This window comes from Siphateles boraxobius, unplaced genomic scaffold (assembly GCF_051911475.1).
Source record: "Siphateles boraxobius isolate OS27281-9 unplaced genomic scaffold, OSU_SipBor_1 66, whole genome shotgun sequence".
In the NCBI taxonomy this organism is placed as follows: Eukaryota; Metazoa; Chordata; class Actinopteri; order Cypriniformes; family Leuciscidae; genus Siphateles; species Siphateles boraxobius.
This window is the reverse complement of record NW_027509193.1, coordinates 22,975,503-22,999,193: the sequence shown is the minus strand read 5'-3', so window position 1 is coordinate 22,999,193 and position 23,691 is coordinate 22,975,503. Positions and strand designations below refer to the sequence as shown.

The 23,691-nt window shown below is 41.0% G+C and overlaps 1 protein-coding gene across 1 annotated transcript; it reads right to left on the bottom strand.

The window, feature by feature from the left end:
• Window positions 1-19: 19 nt before the first annotated feature.
• On the bottom strand, window positions 20-19,083 carry crlf3 (cytokine receptor-like factor 3). Its single transcript, XM_077213039.1, has 9 exons — window positions 18,968-19,083; window positions 16,167-16,295; window positions 5,930-6,137; window positions 5,047-5,134; window positions 4,026-4,203; window positions 3,715-3,937; window positions 2,904-3,042; window positions 2,578-2,690; window positions 20-1,420 (listed from the first exon to the last, which is right to left on the bottom strand). Exons 2-9 carry the CDS (start codon window positions 16,281-16,283, stop codon window positions 1,152-1,154), a joined length of 1,335 nt encoding a protein of 444 aa, XP_077069154.1. The 5' UTR covers window positions 16,284-16,295; window positions 18,968-19,083; the 3' UTR covers window positions 20-1,151.
• Window positions 19,084-23,691: the final 4,608 nt, after the last annotated feature.

The following is a 23,691-nucleotide window of genomic DNA, read 5'->3' as shown; positions in this document are numbered from 1 at the left end:
AAAAACAAAAAAACAGGAATTTGTCTAAATGTTCCAAACTGTTTATTGCAAATGTTACATCTGTACTGAGAAGGCACAGGCAAAATGAGGTACATATACATGAAATGGTCACAGTTTTATAAATATAGTATCAGATATTTCATGGGTGTATCCTCATTGGGTTACAAATTATCCCTTCTGCCGTGAGCAATTACATAGTACCTTGAAAATGATGTTCTTCTACCTCAGGAGCAAGTGAATTGGGTGCTTGGCCGCTCATTTTGTTGTGTGAATTACGCTTTTTTCCCCTCCAAAATCTCCAAAAAATGCATCATAACAGTTACCGTAAGGTAAGCCAGCTAATGAAAAACCCTAATGGTACAGCAAGACATATGTATTAATAATGAGAGCATAAAAAAAAACAGTTCATCATAAAATGGCACAACACTTAAGCTTAGTGCGAACGATCACATTTCTGTGGAAATATTGTGTTGGTGTCTACTGATCAGTATTGTGTCGATGAAGCTGTGAACAGGTTGACACTGTCAGTCTACCCTGTGGTTTTAAAAACAGAGAATACTGAGTACCAGGCAAACAAGAATAAAATACTAGTTGTTAGGTACGCCATCTCTAAATGTTATTGTGTCCAACATAAACCAACATCCAGCTATGTTTAAACAGTTTCCTTCACAGATACATTCTCCACTTCTGACTTGAGAAAACTCATGCAGAAAGATTGTCAGAGCATAAAAGATTTATCTTTGTTGTTCGTTGCGAAGAACTTTTATTTTGCGCAGTTTTGAGTGCCTTTGATCTCTGAATGCTTCACTTTTTTTCTGTGGTAAACCAGACCAACATGCTTTGCAACTTAACACCTGCAGGCAAAGACTTTATTAAACTCTAACATGTAACAGTCTCTTTTGCAAACATGTACTGTTATGCAAATAACTCAACACCTGTCCACCTGTAATGAGGTCAAAGAGTAGTGGTTGGCATCATACCTCAAAACAGAGAAAGTTTAATGTTCTGCAGTGATACCTGTTACTGATAATAATAATAAGAAGAAGAAAAAAGGGCTAAATGTGACACTTTAAGCACTTGGAAAGTTTGATCAGATTAAAGGAACTTGAGGTCTTGAATTCCAGCAGACTGGATATTTCATCATGCAACAATCAAAACACCAGCACTTTCCATCCAGGGTGTGTGAAGGAGCAGCCAAAGAAAAGGCTATCCAGCACCTGATCCAGCAGCCAATCAAACACCACTTCTCTGTTCCCTGAGCCAATCGTCACCCTCAGCTTGAAGTTTCCCCCGTCGCTAGGGTTGTTGTTGTTGCTCACAGGAAAGAGGTTGACCATTTCCATGTCAAAGGTCACAGATGAGCCAACAGTGATGGCTGGCAGCTGGTTGGTCATCTCCTTTCCGTTCACAAACACGGCACCTGGAATCGGGAAAGCACATGGTGACTTAACTCTAATGTTTGCATCCCCTCAAGAAGCCTGGAATGTTCTCATCAAAAACCTTCATTCTTTTCGACTGAAGAAATAAAGACATGGACATCTTGGATGACATGGGGGGTGAGTAAATGATTAGCAAAAGATTTTTTTAAAGTACACTAATCCTTTAACGTTATCTTAGTAGCTTTTTATATATTATAGAAAGAGTGTAACGTTATAAAGTTACATGTATTGCAAAATACAATGATTTGAGGACCAAGTTTGTAGTCAAAGTATGGGCAGGCCATAGTCAATGTAAAGCATATTGTTGATGTTTTGTCCCTATTAGTGAATGTTCCATAACTGTTTATAATCCGCCGTCATCGGTGGTCCTGCTTACTAGCCTGCGTGTTCACGGCAGGCTCCGCTGTGGGGGAGGAGCTGTGAGGGAGGGCTGTAGCGCAGCAGAGAGCCTGCAAGTTGTGCTTGTTCAAATTTTCAGGCTAAGTCAACATTTTCTCAAAACTCCCTACTGCAGCTTTAAATGACTATCAATTTCAATGCATCAGTTCAAAACTGACTTGAACAAAACATTTGAGTCCCAGAAGTCATCGTTTTTTTATTTTATTTAATTGTTTTATCAATAACTATTAATAGTTACCTCTTTAGCTTAGTGAAAACAGTGTGATAAACAAGCCTTGATTATTGCTAGATTTAAAGCATCTACCAAATGTTACTATTTACATTAATGTGGATTTAAGTATCCTGAGAAAATGTATCACCATTTCCACAAAAATATTAAGCAGCACAACTGTTATCAACATTGCTAATAATAAGAAATGTTTCTTGAGCAGCAAATCATCATATTAGATTGATTTCTTAAGGATCATGTCACAATGAAGACTGGAGTAATGATGCTGAAAATTCAGCTGACATCACAGGAATAATTACATTTTAAAATACATTAAAATAGAAAACAGTTGTTTTAAATTGTAGTAATATTTCATAATATGACTGTTTTTGATCAAATAAATGCAGCTGTGGTGAGCAGAAGAGACTTCTTTCAGACACAAAAAAATCTAACCAACCCCAAACTTTCAGACAGTAGTGTATATAACTGCATATCTACAAAAGGTATTTAACTATGTTTTCCTGCTCGTACCATTAGTGGAGATGCAGACAGCCTGATCCCTCTGCAGTGAGTCTGTGTCACTTCTGCTGTCCGCACACACACCCAAACTGTCACGCTTATCTGTCTGTCCAGCAGCTGTGATCCTGCAAACAAAGACCAAAGCCAGAAATCAGGCGCACAGTGAGTGAGACATTTGATAGGTCTGCTGATATTTGTTCCTGTAAAAATGTCATTTACGATGATTCTGCATCTTTTTGTCGTTTTGAATAATTAGCTGGTATACGAGTAATATGATTTATAGTGTCCCACAGTGTATCTGCTATGAGAGTGTGAAGAAGAATGAAATGCTGATGTACTTGAAGGTGAGGGTCTGGCCACAGAAGTATGTGGAGGAGCTGGAGTACAGCACGCCTCCATGACCAGCTGATGAGTCACTGCGCATGGCGATGTTCTTCCTACTGCTTAAAATGTAACCATCCACGCCAGGAAGCCATTCTGGAAACACACAAAGAAACAATATTCACAAAACACGTTAGTTTGGAGGTGTTTTATGAACAATTTACACAGAAATGAGTGTAATGAAAAAAGCCCAGTGAGATGTTCCTCTGAACAGTACTCTGAATATACATAAAGGTATAGTTTACACAAAAATAAAAATTCTCGAGTCATTTAATCATCCACATGCCATCCCTGATGTATATGACCATTGCTTTCGGCCAACTGTCCTAAGCGCATTTACAAGTTCAGCTTGACATAAACGTAAGTGCGAGAAGCAAAGCGGAAGCACAGAGGACCGCCACTTCTCACGCCACGTCACAACGGCCCATAGTCATGAACACTTGTATGACAGTAGACCGGAAGCAATGATTTACAGTTAAAGAAAGTGATTTACAGTCTTCTCACACACACCTATTGTTTCACTTCAGAAAACAGAATGATTCATCCACTGGGTCGTACGGAATACCGTCCTGATCGCTGTGTGTGGTTTTTTGTGTCAACCGGGCGGCATTATATGGACTAAAAAAATGTCTTTGTGTTTATCTGAAGACAAAAAGCTGTACATCGAGATGGCATGAGGCTGAGTAAATGATGAGAGAATTTCCATTTTAGGATGAACTATAGCTAATGTTAGAGAGTGTTTGCAATGCTAGGTTTCCTAGTCTGTACCGTGGGGTGCGAGTGTGGTGTAGCCGGTCTGCGGGATGCTCCACGGGCTCCATTCAGTTCGGCCCTCTCCTCTGGCGCACACGCGGAACAGGTGGTCGATGTGCGGGTCAAGGTGGAGCACCAGGAACTCATTGTCTTTCCCGATGTACGCGTCCTCATACTGAGAAGAGTTACCGCGACGGTACTGCAACCGGTAGTCCTGAGGGGTAAAGTCATCGTCCACCTACATGCAAAATGAACAGGCATTACACCAAGAGGCTCACATGGGGTTAAAATGTCTGATGGGCATGAACGTGGGAGGCCAGACCCACCTTACACCAGCGCACCAGCACACCGCCTGGTCTCTCCACCAGCTCCTCAATCTGGACGGGCGGATGAGACGCCACGCTGCCGTGCCGAGCCACGTGCGAACGGAACATATACAGCAGAGAGTCGTCCAGCTGCGCAGACAGACACGGCACGTCCACCAGCACAGGTACCTCAGGCAGACTGAGGACACATGCATTTACATAAACTGTCCTTACACAGACGCTTATTGATGTCTAGAGAACAGATACTTTTTATGATTTAATATAAATATTTGGCAAATAATTAGAAGAAATATCCTGTGTTTAAAACAAGGCTTGCTGTCGATCGGCACATCAAGTAGCTAAATTGTCCCTCAGTTAGTATAAAGTAGCACAAAACAATGTGACGATTGAATATTTTGAGGTGCACAGTTATCACGCAACACAGCAACATTGTCTTTTCATATTTTTTAGATAATTTCATTAAAACTATAACTATCCAAAAACACAGACCCTCCTAGCCAACAAAAAGGTGGAGAGCAACCGTTATTCATGTAGGATTGGTGAGTAATGTTTTTAAGGTGAGTTATGTTTTTAAGTCCCGTTCACATGGGGAGGGTAACTATTTATATAAATTACTCAAAAGCGTTTATTCTAAAACACAAAAGTTAGGATTGTTATTTAAATGGCATCTGAGGTAGATTCTTGAGTGATTCAGCACATGACTGAGAGTACAGCTGCCACCTCTCCATTAAACTTTGAGAAGATGCGTCACAAAACAGATGAGTCATAAAACCAGGCATTAGTAAAGGTTAGCTAATGTGTTTTTCAATGAGTGCTGCAGTAATGGAATTATGGGAATATTGTCTTCTGAACTTCAGAAATAGGTGGCTTTGTTTTGTGTTCTCAAGAGCTGAAAATCTGAGTCTCCATGTATTCATTGTTCCTAGACATGAACTGAGTGTGACAGTGATATATCAAAGCTCTTCTTCTTTCACTGGGCCAGTTGAGGTTTGTTAAGAGAATGAGTCTGTGTGCTCCTCACCTGTCTAACTGGATCTGCAGGGCTTTCTTAGTGAAGCTGCCCAGCTTGTCCTCCTTCTCATTTATACCACAGCGGATGGCAGCCTCCCCTGAAAGGACATCTGTATTATTACATTCATAACTGAACATCAGGGCAACTGTAACAAATATAATCAAATGAGCTCTAGAGGACATTATAGCAATTGCAAAAGCTAAATAAATTGCAAAATAAACTCTTAAATATTTAATAAGCTAACAATTTGATGGCTAGCAATTATCCAAATGGCAGGGCTCAACAATAAGATTTATTTTTCTGCTGGTCCATATGAGCCAGTAGGTTCAAATTTGTACTTTATCTGCTTATACTTTCAATGACCCTACAACAAAAATGAATATATTTTAAAAACAATTTATTTGAATAAAATGTATTTCCTTTTTAGCAACATAAATTTATGTTTGAAAAAAATATTGATGTAAATTATTATATTTAGATGTTTTTTAACAAATCTTTACAAAAAACTAAAAAAATATTTCGTTTTTAATTAAACTAAACTCTTTTACACTGGCTCTGAGCGCCATTATCGCTGAGCCTTGGATAGACGATTTAACCCATGACCCATTCTTCAACTACTTAAGCAAATGTCTGGACTGATTTCATTTCAAACCGTTGACATAGACTTACAAGCTGGCAAATGACAGAACTTAAAAGAAACTGACTGCTCAAACATGAGTTATCCTCTTCTGGCACAAGACTAAATCAAATTTTCTGTTCTAATAAATACTTCATGAGGTTCTTCACATACTTTAAATCCCATGAAATCAGATTAGTGTGACTGAAGTTGAAGAACCATTGTAGCCCGAACAATAAGCAGCCATCTCCACTTCCACTGATCTGACAGACTCACCCTCTCGGAGCAGCTCATCGGCTGTGCTGACTCCACTCTCAATGAGCTTTTGACAGTCATCTAAGGGACTGACACTGTCCAGCTCGATGTTGTCGACTTCCTGCAACAGAGCGTTCAGTCTCTCAGTCAGCAGTCGACTCACCGCTGCCTGCAGCTCCTGGAAGTGCCGCTGCAGAGCATCACGCGTCTGACTGGCACTGCCTCGCACCTGGACACACACACTTGTTTTTATAAGTTTATGTAGAATTTCCATAGACATAATGGTTTTTATACTCTACAAACTGTACATTCTATCCCCTTACACTAACCCTACACAATACAGAAAATTGTCTGCATTTTTACATTTTCAAAAAACATCACTTGTTATGATTAATAAGCTGTTTTCCTCATGGGGCCTGACAAAATGGCCCCACAGCAATGTCAACTTTACTATCTTTGTGGGGACATTTGGTCCTAGCTATGTAGGTTAAACCAGAACACAAACACACACACATACACAAAACTGCGGAGGATAACTTTTAAAAATGTACATTTCCTCAAACGTTTAGGAAATGCTTAATTTCTCAGTCTACAGTGTAAAACTCAAAAGGGCTCAATAAAAAGCCTCAGGTCATAGAGTGCACTGTGTCTCCCTTCAGTGGCTCTGAGCACCAAATGCAACAATGATAAGGATATACTTTCGATGTTGAGATGTGCAAGCATAGGAGTGTACCTGTTATTTTCCTCTGCTTTAAGAGCAGGAAGAGGATGGGCTAATAAAAATGTAAGATAACCCAACGAATGACCATTGGTTGAGAAAAGTGTAAACAAGTTGTAAGAGATCGTATAAATGCCGAGACACACCAAGTCAAGGGTCGGCCACCGGGCTGTTTCTGAGCATTGGTCGGCTTAGTTTTTTCGGTGTGTTCACAGCTCTAGTCAGATTCCGTCAGGTTTTTTTTGGGCCGATTAAGCATGTTGAATTGGCGTCGGACTGTTGGTGTAAGAGAGAACTCTGATTGGCTGTTCAGCTTAGCGAATGAGTCAGTGCACGAGAATAAAAGTGAAAGTGATGAAAGCGAGCAAAGAAGTGAAGATGGTTCAGACAGAAGCTGTTATAATTTTTACAACATCTTACCTGAGCATTCGAATGCATGAATATTTTCATAATAACATGAGCCGACTGGAATGAAGAAAGTGATTAACATGATTGCAATTCAAAATGGTAAGCAAGCGCTGGTTTGTATACAGTTTTATATCTATAGTTCTAGTTTCGGTTTCCCTTTTTGAATGACGAAAATAGACTCTTGATACTTGCTGATATACAGTAGACAGATATTTACTTGCACTCAGGCACAGAACGCACATGCTAGTTGACAGTCGCCTTTAGTCCTTTTGGTGCGTTCAAGCGCAGCTTTTTGTCTAAGTAAAATAACTTAATTATTTTATTTTCTCAGCTGATGAGAGGGAAAAACACAGGCGGCTTTCATTGACGCTAGTTCTGACATCAGCTTGGTGTGTCCTGGGCTTAAGAATGAGAGTTTTGAATGAAAAAGTTTTGCATGCATCTCGGCTTTGTTGTCTCCACCAATAAAGTCTGAGCTTTGGCATCTGGAAGTCCTTGAATCGAGTGCATTTTGAAAAGAGGGGAAAACTTTTTCCACGACAACCACAGGCTCACAAGAGATTTTGACACTGTTTTTTAAGAAGTCTATAGTACTATTCAGACAATTACAAATATTTGAAACAATTAAGTTATTTTACTTAGGATGTCGATGAAATCTATGAAGGTGCACCAGATAGTAAAGAAAATTATCTTTTGTTATGGTAAATTACGGTAAATAAGAAGAAATTTTGTGAAATATACACTAACGTTCAAAGGTTTGTGCTCGGTAAGATTTTTAAATGTTTTTGAAAGAAGTCTCTTATGTTCACCAAAGATGCATTTATTTGATCAAAAGTACAGTAAAAATAGCAACATTGCGAATTAATATGGGGCTGTTGAATGCTTGATTCTGATTGGTTGACGAACGTTCTAAGGTGTGCAGATATTTTCAGGTAAACGCACGGCTAAAGTAGTTCCAGGCAGGTCTTGACTGCATTACAGTTCCGACTTCACTTGGCAAAATTATTTCAGTTATTTCAAAGGTCTATACAGCCAACAGAACCAAAACCCACAACGACACTGTCCGAGTAAATAAGTATTGTAAACGATGGGATAAAAACGACCATTAAAACGATTATTTTCACGTTGCTTTTTGCCACAGAATTACGTTTTATTAGGTATTTTGCATTTATTAGTTATTATGGAAAAGCACATGTCTCGCACACACTCTCCTACTCAAACGCACACACATACAGTACGGACACACACTTGCGTGTTGTCAGCAATGCTCTGACGATTTTATTTGTAAAATAGTTTAGCAAATTAAAAGCTACATGACGTTTCTCACTAGTGAGGTACAGATAAACGTAGTTTCGCAATTAGTAGACGCTGGTGCCAAACACTGATGAAAAAACGCACAGACTGAGGTAATTCACATATGCTCTCTCTCTCTCTCTCTCTCTCTCTCTAATAACTGCATTGCACTAGACTGCTATCAGTGGCTCAAGTCCTCCGTTAGAAGCTCTAAAATGATGTTTTGGAATTAGCAACGGAGGATGAGATGCGTAAGAAATTAGTCCCACACAAAAGCATTTTAAAAACAAAAACAAACGTTTGTCAAACCTGTTTGACTAAATGTTTTGAGGTGTGGTAACCGTAGTATAAGCGGAATAATTGACTCCGCAACGGGTCGGAGTCAATTATTCCCTACTTAAAATAACTTTTCTATTTGAATACGTTTTAAAATGTGTAATTTCTTTCTTTAAAATCTAATTTCTTCCTGTGAAGTCAAAGCTGAATTTTCGGCTTCATTACTCCAGTCTTCAGTGTCACACAATCCTTCAGAAATCATTCTAATATGATGATTTGCTGCTCAAGAAAATGCTTAACGTTAATCATTTTGTGGAAACGTGAAACTTTTTTCAGGATTCATGATGAATAGAAAGTTCAAGAGAACAGCATTTATATAAATGTCTTTACTGTCACTTTTGATTAATTTAATGCACCCTTTAGTTTATGCTATATTTTTTTCTTAGATGACCCACACATTTTTTTTTTGCACCATTATTTTATTTTTTTACAAAAGCTACAAGGGAAAAAGTTGCTAATTTCCTACAGGATTAAAATAATAAAGTACTGAGTACTTATGCGTCACAAATTTAAAATATTACGGACAACTAGTCCTCTCTAAACAGGGCTTAAGTATAAAGAAACAAGCCGATAATAAATAATAATCCCTATTTGAATGCATAAATGTAAATGCTATAACAATAAATAAACCAATTTATTTAGAAATTTTCAAATGTACATTTAGTCATATATGAGGGTTACATAAATCAGTGATGGGAAGTGCGGGTATCTGTGTAATATATTTAAATGTACCACTGTCTTGTTTTGAACATGAAGTGTAAGGCTGAAAGCGGAAGTGGTGAAAAGTGAATGGCACAGTTCAATTTTCTTGGTGCGTCTTTCAGACTAACTGCTTCACCTTCAACAAAATGGAGCCAAGAGTGACAGGAAGCCTGGCGGTTTTCAATTTAAAAAAACAACAACAAAAAAAACAGTTCCTCTTATCTTGTGAACATGAAACTTGCACTTGCAAAAGAAGGTTAGCTTGGGCCCTTCAATCCCACATATCAATGAACATTTGTATCTGTGCTGCAAGTTAAATGTGACGCAGTACACTAGCTTAAAACCTATGAAATACCACACAAAAGCACTCTTCACACTGACATAAAATGACACGTTAAAGCCTGTAATTATATGAATTCCTTGAGTCATATTTCTGGAACGAGGAAAAGTCTCATTCCCTTATAATCAGTGAAGCGCAATGCAGCCCTGGGCAAAGCATGTTGACAGAAATGCACAACAGACCGCAGAGCAAAAGGGTTGACGACTAGCACCATGGAACTCGACAGACTGTAGTCACAGTGTGTGTAGGTAAAGATAGCACCAGGAAGTGGGAAGAGAGTCTAAAATAACACAGATAAAGTGGTGCAGGATAAATGGATGAAACCCAAAAAAGACGGTGCTATTAATGAACTTTAGTGGAAAGTTCCAGACATGGCTTTGTTTGCAGTTGACGCAGGAAATGCTTCTGTCCAGAGACGTGCATCATTCCTCATACGCTGAAGTCTTATCAGGATCAATCTGAATATTTTGAGCCAGGACAGAATCCTTTGCCTAAATATTGTTATTCGTGACAATGCTCTGTGAGGAGCGCGTGGAGGCGATTAGAAGTGCAGACTCCCCATCATAGGATGTTTAGACTCAGCCTCTTCCTAAAGATTCAGTAGGATCATACACAACACTTCAGTAACTCTTTTTTAATGTCAGACACAGGCGGAAGAACAATATTCCTGGAATTTATGTTCAGCGTAATGTGATTCAAAATGATATTCTAAAGGCGGGCATACGCTGTGCGATTTTCGTCTGATTTTGAGCCGAATTCTGACTCGTGCGACTCTTTTTCAGGTCGGGACGATTTTCAGCTTTGTCGTGCGTCATTTGTCGTGCAGTGTAAAGGGAGAAACGAGAGGGGATTAGGATGGTCGGATGAATTTCTGGCATGTCAGAAATTTTGGTCGCTCCTCGTTACTATATCGCACAGTTGAAGCAGAGCTACGAACCGATTGCCCTAAACTCAGTGTTTTTTCCCTCACTGCGCTTGCGCGAAAACAGAACGTTAACCATTTCAATCTGCAGCAAAAAAAAAAAAATCTTTAAGTTCTGTGGATCAAACTAGTAGCTACAAATTACTGTTGCTTACCTCTAGTTTGTCCAGTTGTTACCCACGTCTTCCAAGCTGCGATGTAACACCGTGCCTCTTGTATTAATTTGTTAAACAATTTTTTTGAAATAAACCTGTATTTAATTTTCATTGATGACTAATTATTACAGTGTTCGGACCTATTATAGACTGTTAATATAATTATATGCCAATAATTCATTGTAATCGACCTAAACGTTTTAGACAATTTTCAATGAGGAGGAGTAAGCTTATATGTAATATTTTATTATCCTCACTGCGCGTTGCGGAGATGTGCTGTGAAATTATTGCGTGGCAAATGAATTATAATAGCAAATCAGTTTAATAATAAAATTACCCTAGGCCTTCCCTAATAATGATAATGCAATAATACTAATAATAATTGAATACATAAATTGGAAATGCTAAATCATCTTGATATTGATAGCTGATGCTTGTTTTGACAATATCTCTGGATACATGATATCGTCTAGGCGCAACCCAGAACGGGGGTTTATCGCACATATTTCACACGTATAGTGTGAGCAGTCAAGCCTCAGCTCGACGTTTGGACCATGTAGTGTGAGCACATAAATCCTGGGCTTTGGCTTTACATCGCATGCGATTTAATCGTTCAGTGGGAGTAGGTACCTTGCTGAAATCGCACAGACATCGCACAGTGTACGACTGCCTTTAGCTTGTTCTGAGTTTGCATATTGGTCAAATTTAAAAGTGAATTGACCTAACACCAGTGGGAGTGAGAGTATGCGAGTGGAGCGACAGCAATTTCACCTCCCAATTAAAGCCCAAAATCACGTCGTTCCATGTTTACTTCATTGTCAAATTGATCAAAATCGAAATATAAAAAAACCTGAAATATATAATTAATAATATAATTTATTTATTTTTCATCTGTGCACAAGACAGTTAACAAAACAGAACTGTAAATATACCTAATAATTATAAATAAATTATTATATAATCATATATTGTAAACAGTATACATTATTAATTATATAATTATTATTTTATAATATATAATAACAGTATATAACAATTGATTTATTTAGCACTTTATTTAACATGGACCATAGACAGTCCATGACTGCCATAGAATTAGCAAATGCAATTCCATTAAAAATATGAATAACATTTTTTTTTTTTTTGACGAGAGAATATCTAGCTACAGAGCTAAATTTAATCTGCAGTCTCTGGGCAGGAAGTAATAAAATATAATATACTAACTAGCTAAAAAAATAATAAAATTTTGCTGAGAGAATATGAATACAGCACTGTAAAGTAAAACCCCTCATCCCAAATAGACATATGTATGCTAGTTTGTTTGCTATGATCATGTATTAGAATCCAGCTGGCTGCAGTGTGGCTCGTGGGTGACAGGCTGTGGCAAACATAGGCCACTTGTAGGATTTAAGGAAGCATCAGTGGCTGAGACAGAGTGCAACTTAAAGAGGAAGTAGACAAGAAACAACAGCTAATGTTAAAGATCTAGCATCAAGCTCAAATACTGCCCAGTGCCCAGGAAGCTACAGTTCTTTTAATACATGAAGAATCTTAATACAGATGAGCCTCAACAGCTGGAAGCTGGAAGTAGTTCTGCTCATACAGGACAAATGCAGTTTGACCCAAAGATTGACCGCAAATGTGGTGTCACTGCTGTGCATAACAGAGCATGTGATATGATCATATCAGATGGGCTGCACATATGGGATCTCACTCAGACAGCTGCACACGCTGTGAGGTTAATCACAGTACCGTGGAGCGTCATACAATCACCAGTCAATGATCCTAAAAGTTTGGTTCAATTCTCTGCCCTGTGGAGAAGTGAAGAGAGAGAGCTTAAACATTCTCTGAGTTTAATGTCTCATATGAAGAGCAGGAAATTACAGCCTTGTTTACGCTCTGAATGAGGCATTCTGGGAGGTGGGGGAAGGAGGAAGTTGGGTAAGATGCCAGAAGCAAAGACTGAAGATAACACCGAGCAGCAGGCCGGCTTTACATCCTACAGTCACCCCGGGAGACGTGCGGCATGAATCAGCCCTTCTGTGCTGACCAACAGGCTTCCTGGCACAGAGGATCCTACTCACTTCACCGAGACAGCGGGAGTATCACTTACCCACGCTCTCTCAAAAACACCCACATATGTCCTGTTATTTGGTTACTGCGTAGGGAACCACTACCTTTCTGGCATTTTCTACATTGTGTTCGAAGTAGTATTTTTATGCATTGGTGCATGCTGGGTGTGATCAGTAGCAATTTCATTACTGTCTCTATGGTTTGTCCAAACCAGATGCGATCAGATAAAAACAGATTTACATGGAAGAGATCGCTTTATCTGAGCCAGCCTGGACAGAGACAAGTAACGAGCAAGAGGACATTTTGTAAATTGCTTGGTTCCTATTTCTGTCAATGTTGCGCAAAACTGGACAGACAGATATATATATATATATATAGATAGATAGATAGATAGATAGATAGATAGTTCTAAAAATAAAAGCTAATTAAAAACATTAATACTATAATATTGGATAAATCATTTCAATTTTAATTTTATGGACCAAAGTGGAAAAACACAACATTTCCAGATTATCTGTTGAATTCCAATTTTCAAAAATGTCCAGAATTCAACTTCCTTTCTTCCTCAATTGGTGTTGCCAATTAAAGTGCTCCTATTATGATTTTTCAAATATTACCTTTAATGTAGTGTGTTATACAACTGTTTGTGAATGTAAAAGGTCTGCAAAGTTTTAAAGATCAAAGTGCATGACAAAGTTATTGTCTCCTAAAACAGGGCCGGCCCGTGGCATAGGCAGTATAGGCAAATGCTAACTGTACGTTCACACCGCCGCCGGCGAGAGCGGCAAAATTCACTCTCGCCGCCCTGCCAGCGACGCCGTGGAAAGATTCGTGGACGCTCTGATGCTCTGACGTAGATCGAACGCGTGGTCTTTTTTACAACTGTATTTAAAGGGGCCACAAAGCAAACAAGCATGTCGATCGTTATTTTTGCAGAAATTTGATCGATGGAAAAAACTTAACAATTATAGTGACATGTTTGCTGATGAAATAAACAAATTAAAAGCCATTTGTGTGGTGTGGCTTTTGTGTTCATGGTTAAGTGCTATTATAATTTGCATTCCCGCTGAAAAACAAGCGTTCTAGCGCGAAAATATTGCCTATAAATACTAGTGTTGCGTGCCTTATCAAATTCAAATGATCAACCTCCTCAATTTTGCTTGGGAACTAATGTGGTCGGAACCAAAGTTTACAGGACTGCCTTCTCTGGACTCCTCTCAAACGGAGTACCTCTATTTTCCGATTGGTTGCCGCCGGTTGCCGCCGAACCGCGTCATTGCTTATTACCATAAAGTTGACCTGACTTCAACTCTCCTCGCCGCTCTCACCGTCCAAGACGCGCCGCGCCGCTCTCGCCAGAGCTCGCCGCCGGCTCTCATTGACAATGAATGACTTCCGGCCACTTTGACGCTCTCGCCGGCGGCGGTGTGAACGCACAGTAAGGGCGCCGGCGCCTTATACCCTAGAGGGGGCGCCAGAGCCACGTAAGGAACTTTCCGCTTTTATTGTAGGCTACTTCATTAACACTGCAACGAGTGGAGCAATCACATAAGCCTGCCAGTGGCGCAAAAAGTGGGTATACCGGTATGTGTAGCGGAGTAGGCACCCTCATAAGATTTAATTATAGAATTTTGACAGGGGACCCCCCTCCAATAATATCGCGAGCGGGCTCGGGCGGCGTGAGCACTGAGCGAACAGGCACGAGTAGTGAGTTGTCGTCGAAAAAGATGGATAAAGCAAAAAAGCGGCCGGGGGCTAAAATAGAAATAGCCCAATCGTTTTGTTTTGTTTTGTTTTGCTTAATTGGCGGCGCTGGGTTAGTGCTGGTGTAATGCATTGGTCAAAAAAAGGTCAGCGTTAGCTTTTTTTCTGACATTGCATGAAACGCGTAGATCAGCGGCCCATTGGTTGTTTTCTTGATTGACACTGGGCTGGCCCAATCACATCTTTAATGTGAAGTATAAAAAAAAAACTCTTTCTATTAGTATAGAAATTAGTACAAAACTTATGTACTTATGTTTCCTTTATTTTTCAGAGCATTGTTTTACAATATATGAGTATTATCATGGGATTAATATTATTACTATTATTATGTAATGTAGACAGACACTAACTAAAAGAGGTTTGAATTTTTCTTTGTTTAATTTGAACACTGAATATGGGTTGGAGCTTTTAATTTTGAACTCTCAAAGTGCACCAGATTGATTAATTTAACTTTAAAATGCACAAAATTTTCCTACGGGGGAGCATGTCCCCCAACCCCCCTAGCCTTGTAGCAGCCTAATAGATTAGTAATAGTAGTGGTGGTGGTAGTAATTGTCATTTATCTACTACAAGTTACATGGTCCGATAAAATGTATTTGTACAATGCAACTATGTAGGATGATTGAAATATCCTTGAACGTTCTTTGTAGCATTTGTATAAACAATTTATTACAGTTCAAGTCATAATTTGCTTGTTGAAGTTTTGGAGGTACTATAAGAGCATTTTTGTTTAGTTAAATAAATACTCATTATTTTTAAAGGAAAAATCAATCTCGCCTAGGGCAACCGAAGGGCTAGAGCCGGCCCTGTCCTAAAATAAAGATTCGATTCTGAACTGCTGAAACGAGTCATCAGCAATTCCAATCTCACTTCCTGTTACAAACCTGCGTATTAGCAATGTAACAAATTTGCATAATACCAGCCTATGATCTTCATTGGCTGCTCGTGAACAACGTCTACTTAGTACTATTCTATTCTATTGTTACTATTGATAACACTGTGTATACAAGCGCGGAAAATTAAATTCAGATATGGTCATTGTTTCCGTACACCAATCCGGTAGACCAATCACAAAATACTGGGCCATCTGACAATCAGAGCACAGTAGCTCATGGAAAGGAGGGGTTTAGAGAGACTAAATCTTCAAACAAACCGTTTTCAGACTCTTTGAGAAATAAGGTGACGTGCAATGTGTATTATGAGAAAAAAGTGTTTTTTTTTACCTTGGATGTCTGTAAACCTATTGTAGGAGACCTCCAAAACAAAATTAGGAACCTTTAAAATAGCATAATAGGGGCACTTTAAATTCAAATTCCAACTCATGAATTAAAAAATAGCTAATTCTTAAATTCTGAATTTTGGCCAATCCTGATTTCTGCAGCGCCATACTGGGTAGCCCCGCCCACTGTGAAATCTCATTGGTCCATTATATGAAAAATCTTCTGATTGGCTGTGATTGTTACATTGTACAGCAGTGGACTGATATGTTGCTAGTTGTTGAAAACCTATTTATTCCTTCAGCGGCAGTGCAGAGAGCGACAGCGTACCTGTTTGCGTGCCTGGCTGAGTCCATGCAGTCTCTGCTGTAGTTCGCTTCTGTAGTTCTGGGCTGCCTCGATGCTCTCCTTCGCCTCCTGCAGCAACGCCTCTGCCTCTATTGACATCCTTGTTGGCCTCTGTCACAAATATCAAGGTTCAGTGTAGGAAAACCTTTCCATTGATGGAGATAACTTTTAGTTTGACTAGATTTATCATTATGGGGTTAGAAAACATTACAGAGATAGGTTAAAGCCAAAACACACCCATTCTGGAAAATGTCACTCTAACAAAGCTAAAATAATAATAACAGGAGCATGAAATTCCACACATGCCTGAAAAACAGAGCCTGTTCCTCATGGTCTGTGCTCACAAAAATGTAACACCAACTTTATGTAACACCAACCATCAGGCCATCATTTCCACGTCATGTGGAAGTGAGGAAGCGTGTTTTGAAACATAACAACATGTTCATAGGCTTATCTGTTGAAGTTAAGCACAAGGGGATGATGCAGTCATGTAGAGTTATGAGTAAAAGGCTCAGACGCTATAACCTTGAGAAACCACATTCAAGTCAACCGTCATATAAGTGCAAAATCACAGGAGTCATGGAAATTAATCACTGGCCTGAAGGTTACATGTATTGAAAACAAGACCTGATGATATGTGTGTGCAATAAACTCATTCGCATAACAGTGTGAGTCACAGTTTTAGATAGGATGGCATCAATCTGTGTGACACTCGACACACTCCTGTGCCTGTTTGTGCTTTGACTTCTTTCACTTTAGATAGCAAATCTGTGATCAAGGAACATTGATTCTCAATCCAAAAATGATTCACATTCTCATCTGTTCTGATTCTGGTTTTAGGACAAGAGAGCACAAAGTCAATGCTAGATGCAAATATTAATAATGCAACTAACCATATACTAGCAAATAGTTTTAAAAAGGAGGAGAAAATGTTCAAAATCATCAATCACTTGTCATGGCAATTAATGCTAAAATAATATTTGGACTATTGTTTGTTCTGTGTTAAGGGCCAGTCACACCATGAAACATAATGATGAATATATATAAAACGATAACGTTTTAATAATCATTCTAATTCTATTAGAATAGTAAATTCATCCACACAGCTATATAAACACAGAAGAACGATATGGTTGGAATCACTTTTCGGAATGTTTTTTTTTCTTATCTGATAAACAATAACAACACTAGAGGCCAATCAGAATCCACCTTGAGCATTTAAAGCGGCAGACATAACTGCGGCACACGCTGATAATAAACATAATGCTATTGTGCATTGTTAATAATAATAATATATATATATATATTAAAAACCTTATTTAAATATTTATAAACCTTCTCTACAACTACTAACAAGAAAACTCACTTCTTTACTGATCAGGGGATATGTTTTGAGGCTAGCATGCTACAATGAAACCACTTCCGTTAAAATGGGTGTTCCGCTCAAGTGAAAGCAACTGCACTTTCCTTACATGTGCCCATGCCCATATGCACTACCCTACTAAAACTACACCTTAACTTCTGTATAATAGTCCCTGTATAACACTGGTGTCATTGTGCAGGAGAGAACAGCTGCCTATTTGTTTTTGCGTGTAAGTGAACACAAATACAGGACAGGTGGATCGGCAGCTCTGTTATGCAAACTATTCAATTTACCTTTGTTTAACACAAAGATGCTGACCTTAGTGCACAGAGCAGAGAACGAAGCTGTGCTCAACTCTCAAAAACACCCTTTCATCCATACACATGTGAGAGAGAGAAACCTAAATAACAAACTGTGACCTGCACCAACAAGCCTATTTTTCCACACTCATCTCCCTAATGATCAATGCCTAAAAAATGTTATGAGCTGCAACCGCGGCATACTTAGTAGATTTTGACATTTAATGATCACGGGAAAGGGAGGGGTTCTCCAAATTCATAGTCTAATCCTCTGATTTAGCAGCAGGGTTCTCATCCAGACTGGGGTTAAGAGCATTAAGACCAGCAATTATATTATCTATTGCTCTTCCAGAATCATTTCCCACAAGTGAATCCATCAGGGAGTACAGCAGAGGACTGGATAACTTTCAGAGGGATGTGAATGAACTAGATTCAAAGGCAAAAAACAATGTTGGGAATTCCAGGGTAAGATGTCTCAGATCTGAGGATCATGTGTCCTGCTTCACAATTTGTGACCGTTCCCTGATAAGGGCCACAGTTTAAAGGGCCCTTCTCTTAAGATGAAGACCGTAAGATGCATTTAAAAAAAACAAGTGTTTATAAACTACCAGAGGTCATTTTCATCCTGCTGCCTATCAGCTTTACTGTTATACTCTTACATAAAACGTGTATTCCTCTTTTGCTCCAATCCAAGTATTAGAGGACAGTTTTGTAAAGTGCAGTATTTCTCTATGGGCCATACTGATGCATCGTGCACACTCAACATGTTTACACATGTCCAAAACGCATGAAAATTACAGGCAGATGGGAGAAGAGCAGTAAAGATATGAAAATATTACATTTAAAATCAGCTTTGAGAAACAACTGATAACCAAAGAAGCTAGAACTTAGCAGTTATTTTAAAACTTAGAAGAAGCATTTCATGAGACTCTTCTATGAGGCCACACAAACACATCATCTCAGATAACACACTTCAACTCATCTCAGTTTTACAGTAAGCTCTTCAAACGTCTCCACCCATAAACCTGCTCACGAAGAGACAGCATCTCTAACTGAGCACTGAAAAATAAACTGTTACGAAAAATATGCTATTATTGTAAAGAGGTTTTTTGCAGTATTACCTTATGCGATCCTGTCTTGTGTCATATTAACTTCTGCTGCGGAGTTCCGCCATTGACGCCCTGGCAACAGAAGAGCTCGAGGCACATATTTTCACTTTGATACAAACCCGTCATCCAATCAGATGCCCCATCACTGTGTTTTCCTCCTGTCTGCTGTCAGTTCTAGCCAATCAGATGATTTAACCTCTCTTAGCCCCGCCCCATCTTTTGTTAAAATCCCCAAGCGCACGAAGGCGTTAACAGTTATTTGGCGTCCGACAACACGGGAAGGTAACTTGTATTAATCACAATATAACTGTTGTCTTGCAGATATTTGTGAAATTATGAACGGTACTGAAGCTCAAGACTTTCAGAAGAAAAATGTACAACCATCGTTGTCAGAATGCGGAATATCACATTTACTGTGAAATAGTAGACTCATGTTTCATCATCTGAAATGTTGCTACTGGTATTATAGTTTTGAGTTATTGTTTTGTATGATTTATTTTGTAAAATATACAAAAACCAGAGTTTCGTAAGCAAACCCATTAAATTCTTACACACACACACACACACACACACACACACACACACACACACACACACACACACACACACACACACACACACACACACACACACACACACACACACACAGAGACAGACAGACAGACACAGACACAGAGAGACAGAGACAGAGAGAGACAGACAGACAGAGAGACACAGAGACACAGACACAGTTATCTAAATGGGCACATTCCATAGACGTTATGGTTTTTATACTGTTCAAACATATTCTATCCCCTTACCCTACGCCTAAACCTATCCATCACACACAACTTTCTGCATTTTAAAAATACCTTTAACTACTTTATTTTTATAGCAGAATGACAAATTAGGATGACCCGAAAGGTTGGTTTTTGGAGATTTTTTCAGGTTTTGGTCACTTCTGGGAACAAATTTGAATATTAAATTTGAATACTAAATTAAAATATTAAAGTTTCTTGAAACCCTAAAACACCCTTTTTGAGGTGTTAACATATTTACAGGTTTCACATTAATGAAAACAATGATAAAACTCAAGTAAGTTCAAGTCACCTAAAGAATTGTTTCAGCGCAGCTTTACAGTGTTAAGCAGGAAAATAATGAGCACTGATACAAACAGAATTCAATTCTGCTGTAAAGTAGCTCTAAAAAGACAATAGTGTCATTGTTCAGCTGAAGTCCACACAGTGTTAATTCGGTTCAGTTCAATGTAAAGCTCATAAATTATGAAATGAGTTCAGTTCAGCTATGAAGCAGCTCTGGAGAAAAATGATTTCATCATCCAGCTCAGTTCACTTCTCATCTGATAGTGTCAGTGCAGTCAAATGTATTATAATATTGCTGAATATTACGTGTCCCCAACTAAGCAAGCCAAAGGTGACTGCGGCAAGGAACCCAAACGTCATCGGTGCCAGAGTGGAGGAAAAAAAGAAAAACCTTGGGAGAAACCAAGGGGACCAGTTCTCCTCTTTCCAAATTAACCAACATGGTGTGATTATGATTCCATGCTGCATTACAAGTCAGATTGCAGATTGATGTCATTAAGAATATTTCATCCAGTTCCAACACTCATTATGCTTATTGTTAAGGTTTCTGCCCTATGTACAGTAGCTGTCTTCAGCCATTAAGTAGTATCATGGGACAATTGGAGCTTGAGTTGAGCGTCATTCTTGAGTACCTCCTTTGCGTATACAGCAAGTAAAATACCTGTACCCTTTCAGCAGTTCTGATGTAACATGAACATCATGTTTATTTTTCAGACAAGTGTAAAATGTCCCTCCTGTGTGATATGTAATTCACCTATAGCCTGCATCATGTCTAAAAGTGCTTGATGCTGGTATATTTCTCCTAAAGCAGTTTTCCTCTATCTAATTCTAAACCATTTGCCTCTAGCCTCTAGTAAAACAGTCATTAACAGTTATCTTATTTACTTATCTTACTGTATTATACACTCTCAAAAAGGATGAGGTCACTCTTTCGCCGGAACTCGACTCGCGAATGGTCGTTACCGGAAGCCAGTGATTATAGTTTATAAAGTTATAAACATAGGTGACGGGTCAGACTAAGAGCGATAAAAAAAACAACAACAACCGTATGACAGAAATGCAAACGAGGACCGTGACGTCGCCCGGCATGGCGCAGCCAGGGCCCGACCCTGGAGCCAGGCCCGGGGTTGGGGCTCGCATGCGAACTCCTGGTGGCCGGGCCTTCCCCCATGGGGCCCGGCCCAGCCCGAAGAAGCGACGTGGGGCCGCCCTCCCGTGGGCTCACCACCGGCAGGAGGGACCGTAAGCGGCTGGTGCAGAGTGGATCGGGCGAGGGCCCCGACGACCCGATCTCTGGACACGGAAACTGGCTTTAGGGACGTGGAACGTCATCTCGCTGGCAGAGAAAGAGCCTGAGATTGTGCATGAGGTTGAGAGGTACTGACTAGAGATAGTCGGTATCACCTCCATGCACAGCTTGGGCTCTGGAACCACACTCCTTGAGGGGGAGGAACCCTTTACCACTCTGGAGTTGCCCATGGTGAGAGGCGGTGGGCTGGTGTGGGTTTGCTTATAGCCCCCCAGGTAGCCGCCATGTGTTGGAGTTCACCCCGGTGAACGAGAGGGTCGCTTCCCTGCGCCTTCGGGTCGTGGATAGGTCTCTCACTGTCGTTTGTGTCTACGGGCCGAACGCCAGTGCAGAGTATCCGGCCCTCTTGGGTCCCTGGGATGGGTGCTGGAAAGTGCTCCAACTGGGGACTCTGTCGTTCTACTGGGGGACTTCAATGCCCACGTGGGCAGCGACAGTGACACCTGGAGGGATGTGATTGGGAGGAACGGCCCCCCCGATCTGAATCCGAGCGGTGTTCTGTTATTGGACTTCTGTGCTAGTTACACCTTGTCCATAACGAACACCATGTTCAAGCATAAGGGTGCCCATCAGTACACGTGGCACCAGGACACCCTAGGCCGGAGGTCCATGATCAACTTTGTGGTTGTTTCATCCGACCTCCGGCCGTGAACACTTGGACACTCGGGTGAAGAGAGGGGCGGAGCTGTCAACTGATCACCACCTGGTGGTGAGTTGGATCCGATGGCGGGGGAAGAAGCTGGACAGACTTGGCAGACCCAAACGTACTGTGAGGGTCTGTTGGGAACGTTGGGCCGAGCCCCCTGTCAGAGAGATGTTCAACTTCCACCTCCGGCGAAGCTTCGACCAGATCCCGAGGGAGTCTGGAGATATTGAGTCCGAGTGGACCATGTTCTCCACCTCCATTGTCGACGCGGCCGCTCGGAGCTGTGGCCGTATGGTCTCTGGTGCCTGTCGAGGCGGCAATTCCCGAACCCGGTGGTGGACACCGAAAGTAAGGGATGTCGGCAAGCGGAAGAAGGAGTCCTATCGGGCCTGGCTGGCTTGTGGGACTCCTGAGGCAGCTGACGGACACCGGCAGGCCAAGCGGACTGCAGCACGGGTGGTTGTGGAGGCAAAAAATCGGGCCTGGGAGGAGTTCGGTGAGGCCATGGAGAAGGACTACCAGTTGGCCTTGAAGAGATTCTGGCAAACCGTCCGGCGCCTCAGGGGAGGGAAGCAGTGCCCTACCAACGCTGTTTACAGTTGACCTCTACTGAGGATGTAGTCGGACGGTGGAAGGAATACTTTGAGGATCTCCTCAATCCCACCGACACGTCTTCCATTTGAGGAAGCAGAGGCTGAGGGCTCGGAGGTGGACTCGTCCATCACCCTGGCTGAAGTCATCGAGGTAGTCAAGAAGCTCCTCGGTGGCAGGGCTCCGGGGGTGGATGAGATCCGCCCTGAGTACCTCAAGTCTCTGGATGTTAGGGGGCTGTCTTGGCTGACACGCCTCTGCAACATCACGTGGCGGTTGGGGACAGTACCTTTGGACTGGCAGACCGGGGTGGTGGTCCCTCTTTTTAAGAAGGGGGACCGGAGGGTGTGTTCCAGCTCTGGGCCAGCTCTATACCCTCTCCAGGGTGCTGGAGGGTTCATGGGAGTTTGCCCAACCAATCCACATGTGTTTTGTGGATTTGGAGAAGGCATTCGACTGTGTCCCTCGCGGCATCCTGTGGAGGGTGCTCTGGGATTATGGGGTCCGGGACCCTTTGCTTCCTTGTAAGACCGGAGCAGGAGCTTGGTTCGCATTGCCGGCAGTAAGTCAGACTTGTTCCCGGTGCATGTTGGACTCCGGCAGGTCTGCCCTTTGTCACCGGTTCTGTTCATAACTTTTATGGACAGAATATCTAGACGCAGCCAGGGGCCGGAGGGTGTCCGGTTTGGGGACCACACGATTTCGTCTCTGCTTTTTGCGGATGATGTTGTCGTGTTGGCTCCAACATACCAGGACATTCAACATTCACTGGGACGGTTTGCAGCCGAGTGTGAAGCGGCTGGGATGAGAATCAGCTCCTCCAAATCTGAGGCCATGGTTCTCAGTCGGTAAGGGTAGCCTGCTCACTTCAGGTTGGTGGGGAGTTCCTGGCTCAAGTGGGGGAGTTCAAGTATCACGAGTTCACGAGTGAGGGAAGGATGGTACGGGAGATTGACAGATGGATCGGTGCAGCTTCTGCAGTAATGCGGTCGATGTACCGGTCTGTCGTGGTGAAGAAGGAGCTGAGCTGCAAGGCGAAGCTCCCAATTTACCGGTCAATCTATGTTCCTACTCTCACCTATGGTCATGAGCTGTGGGTCATGACCGA

Bases quoted from the DNA above. Each gene is read 5' to 3' on its own strand.
- crlf3 (XM_077213039.1), bottom strand. From the start codon at position 16,283: ATGTCAATAGAGGCAGAGGCGTTGCTGCAGGAGGCGAAGGAGAGCATC. The intron at 3,938-4,025 runs GTGGGTCTGGCC...TTTTGCATGTAG, and splicing joins TGCTGGTGCGCTGGTGTAAG to GTGGACGATGACTTTACCCC. The intron at 3,043-3,714 runs GTACAGACTAGG...GTGTGTTTCCAG, and splicing joins CACCACACTCGCACCCCACG to AATGGCTTCCTGGCGTGGAT.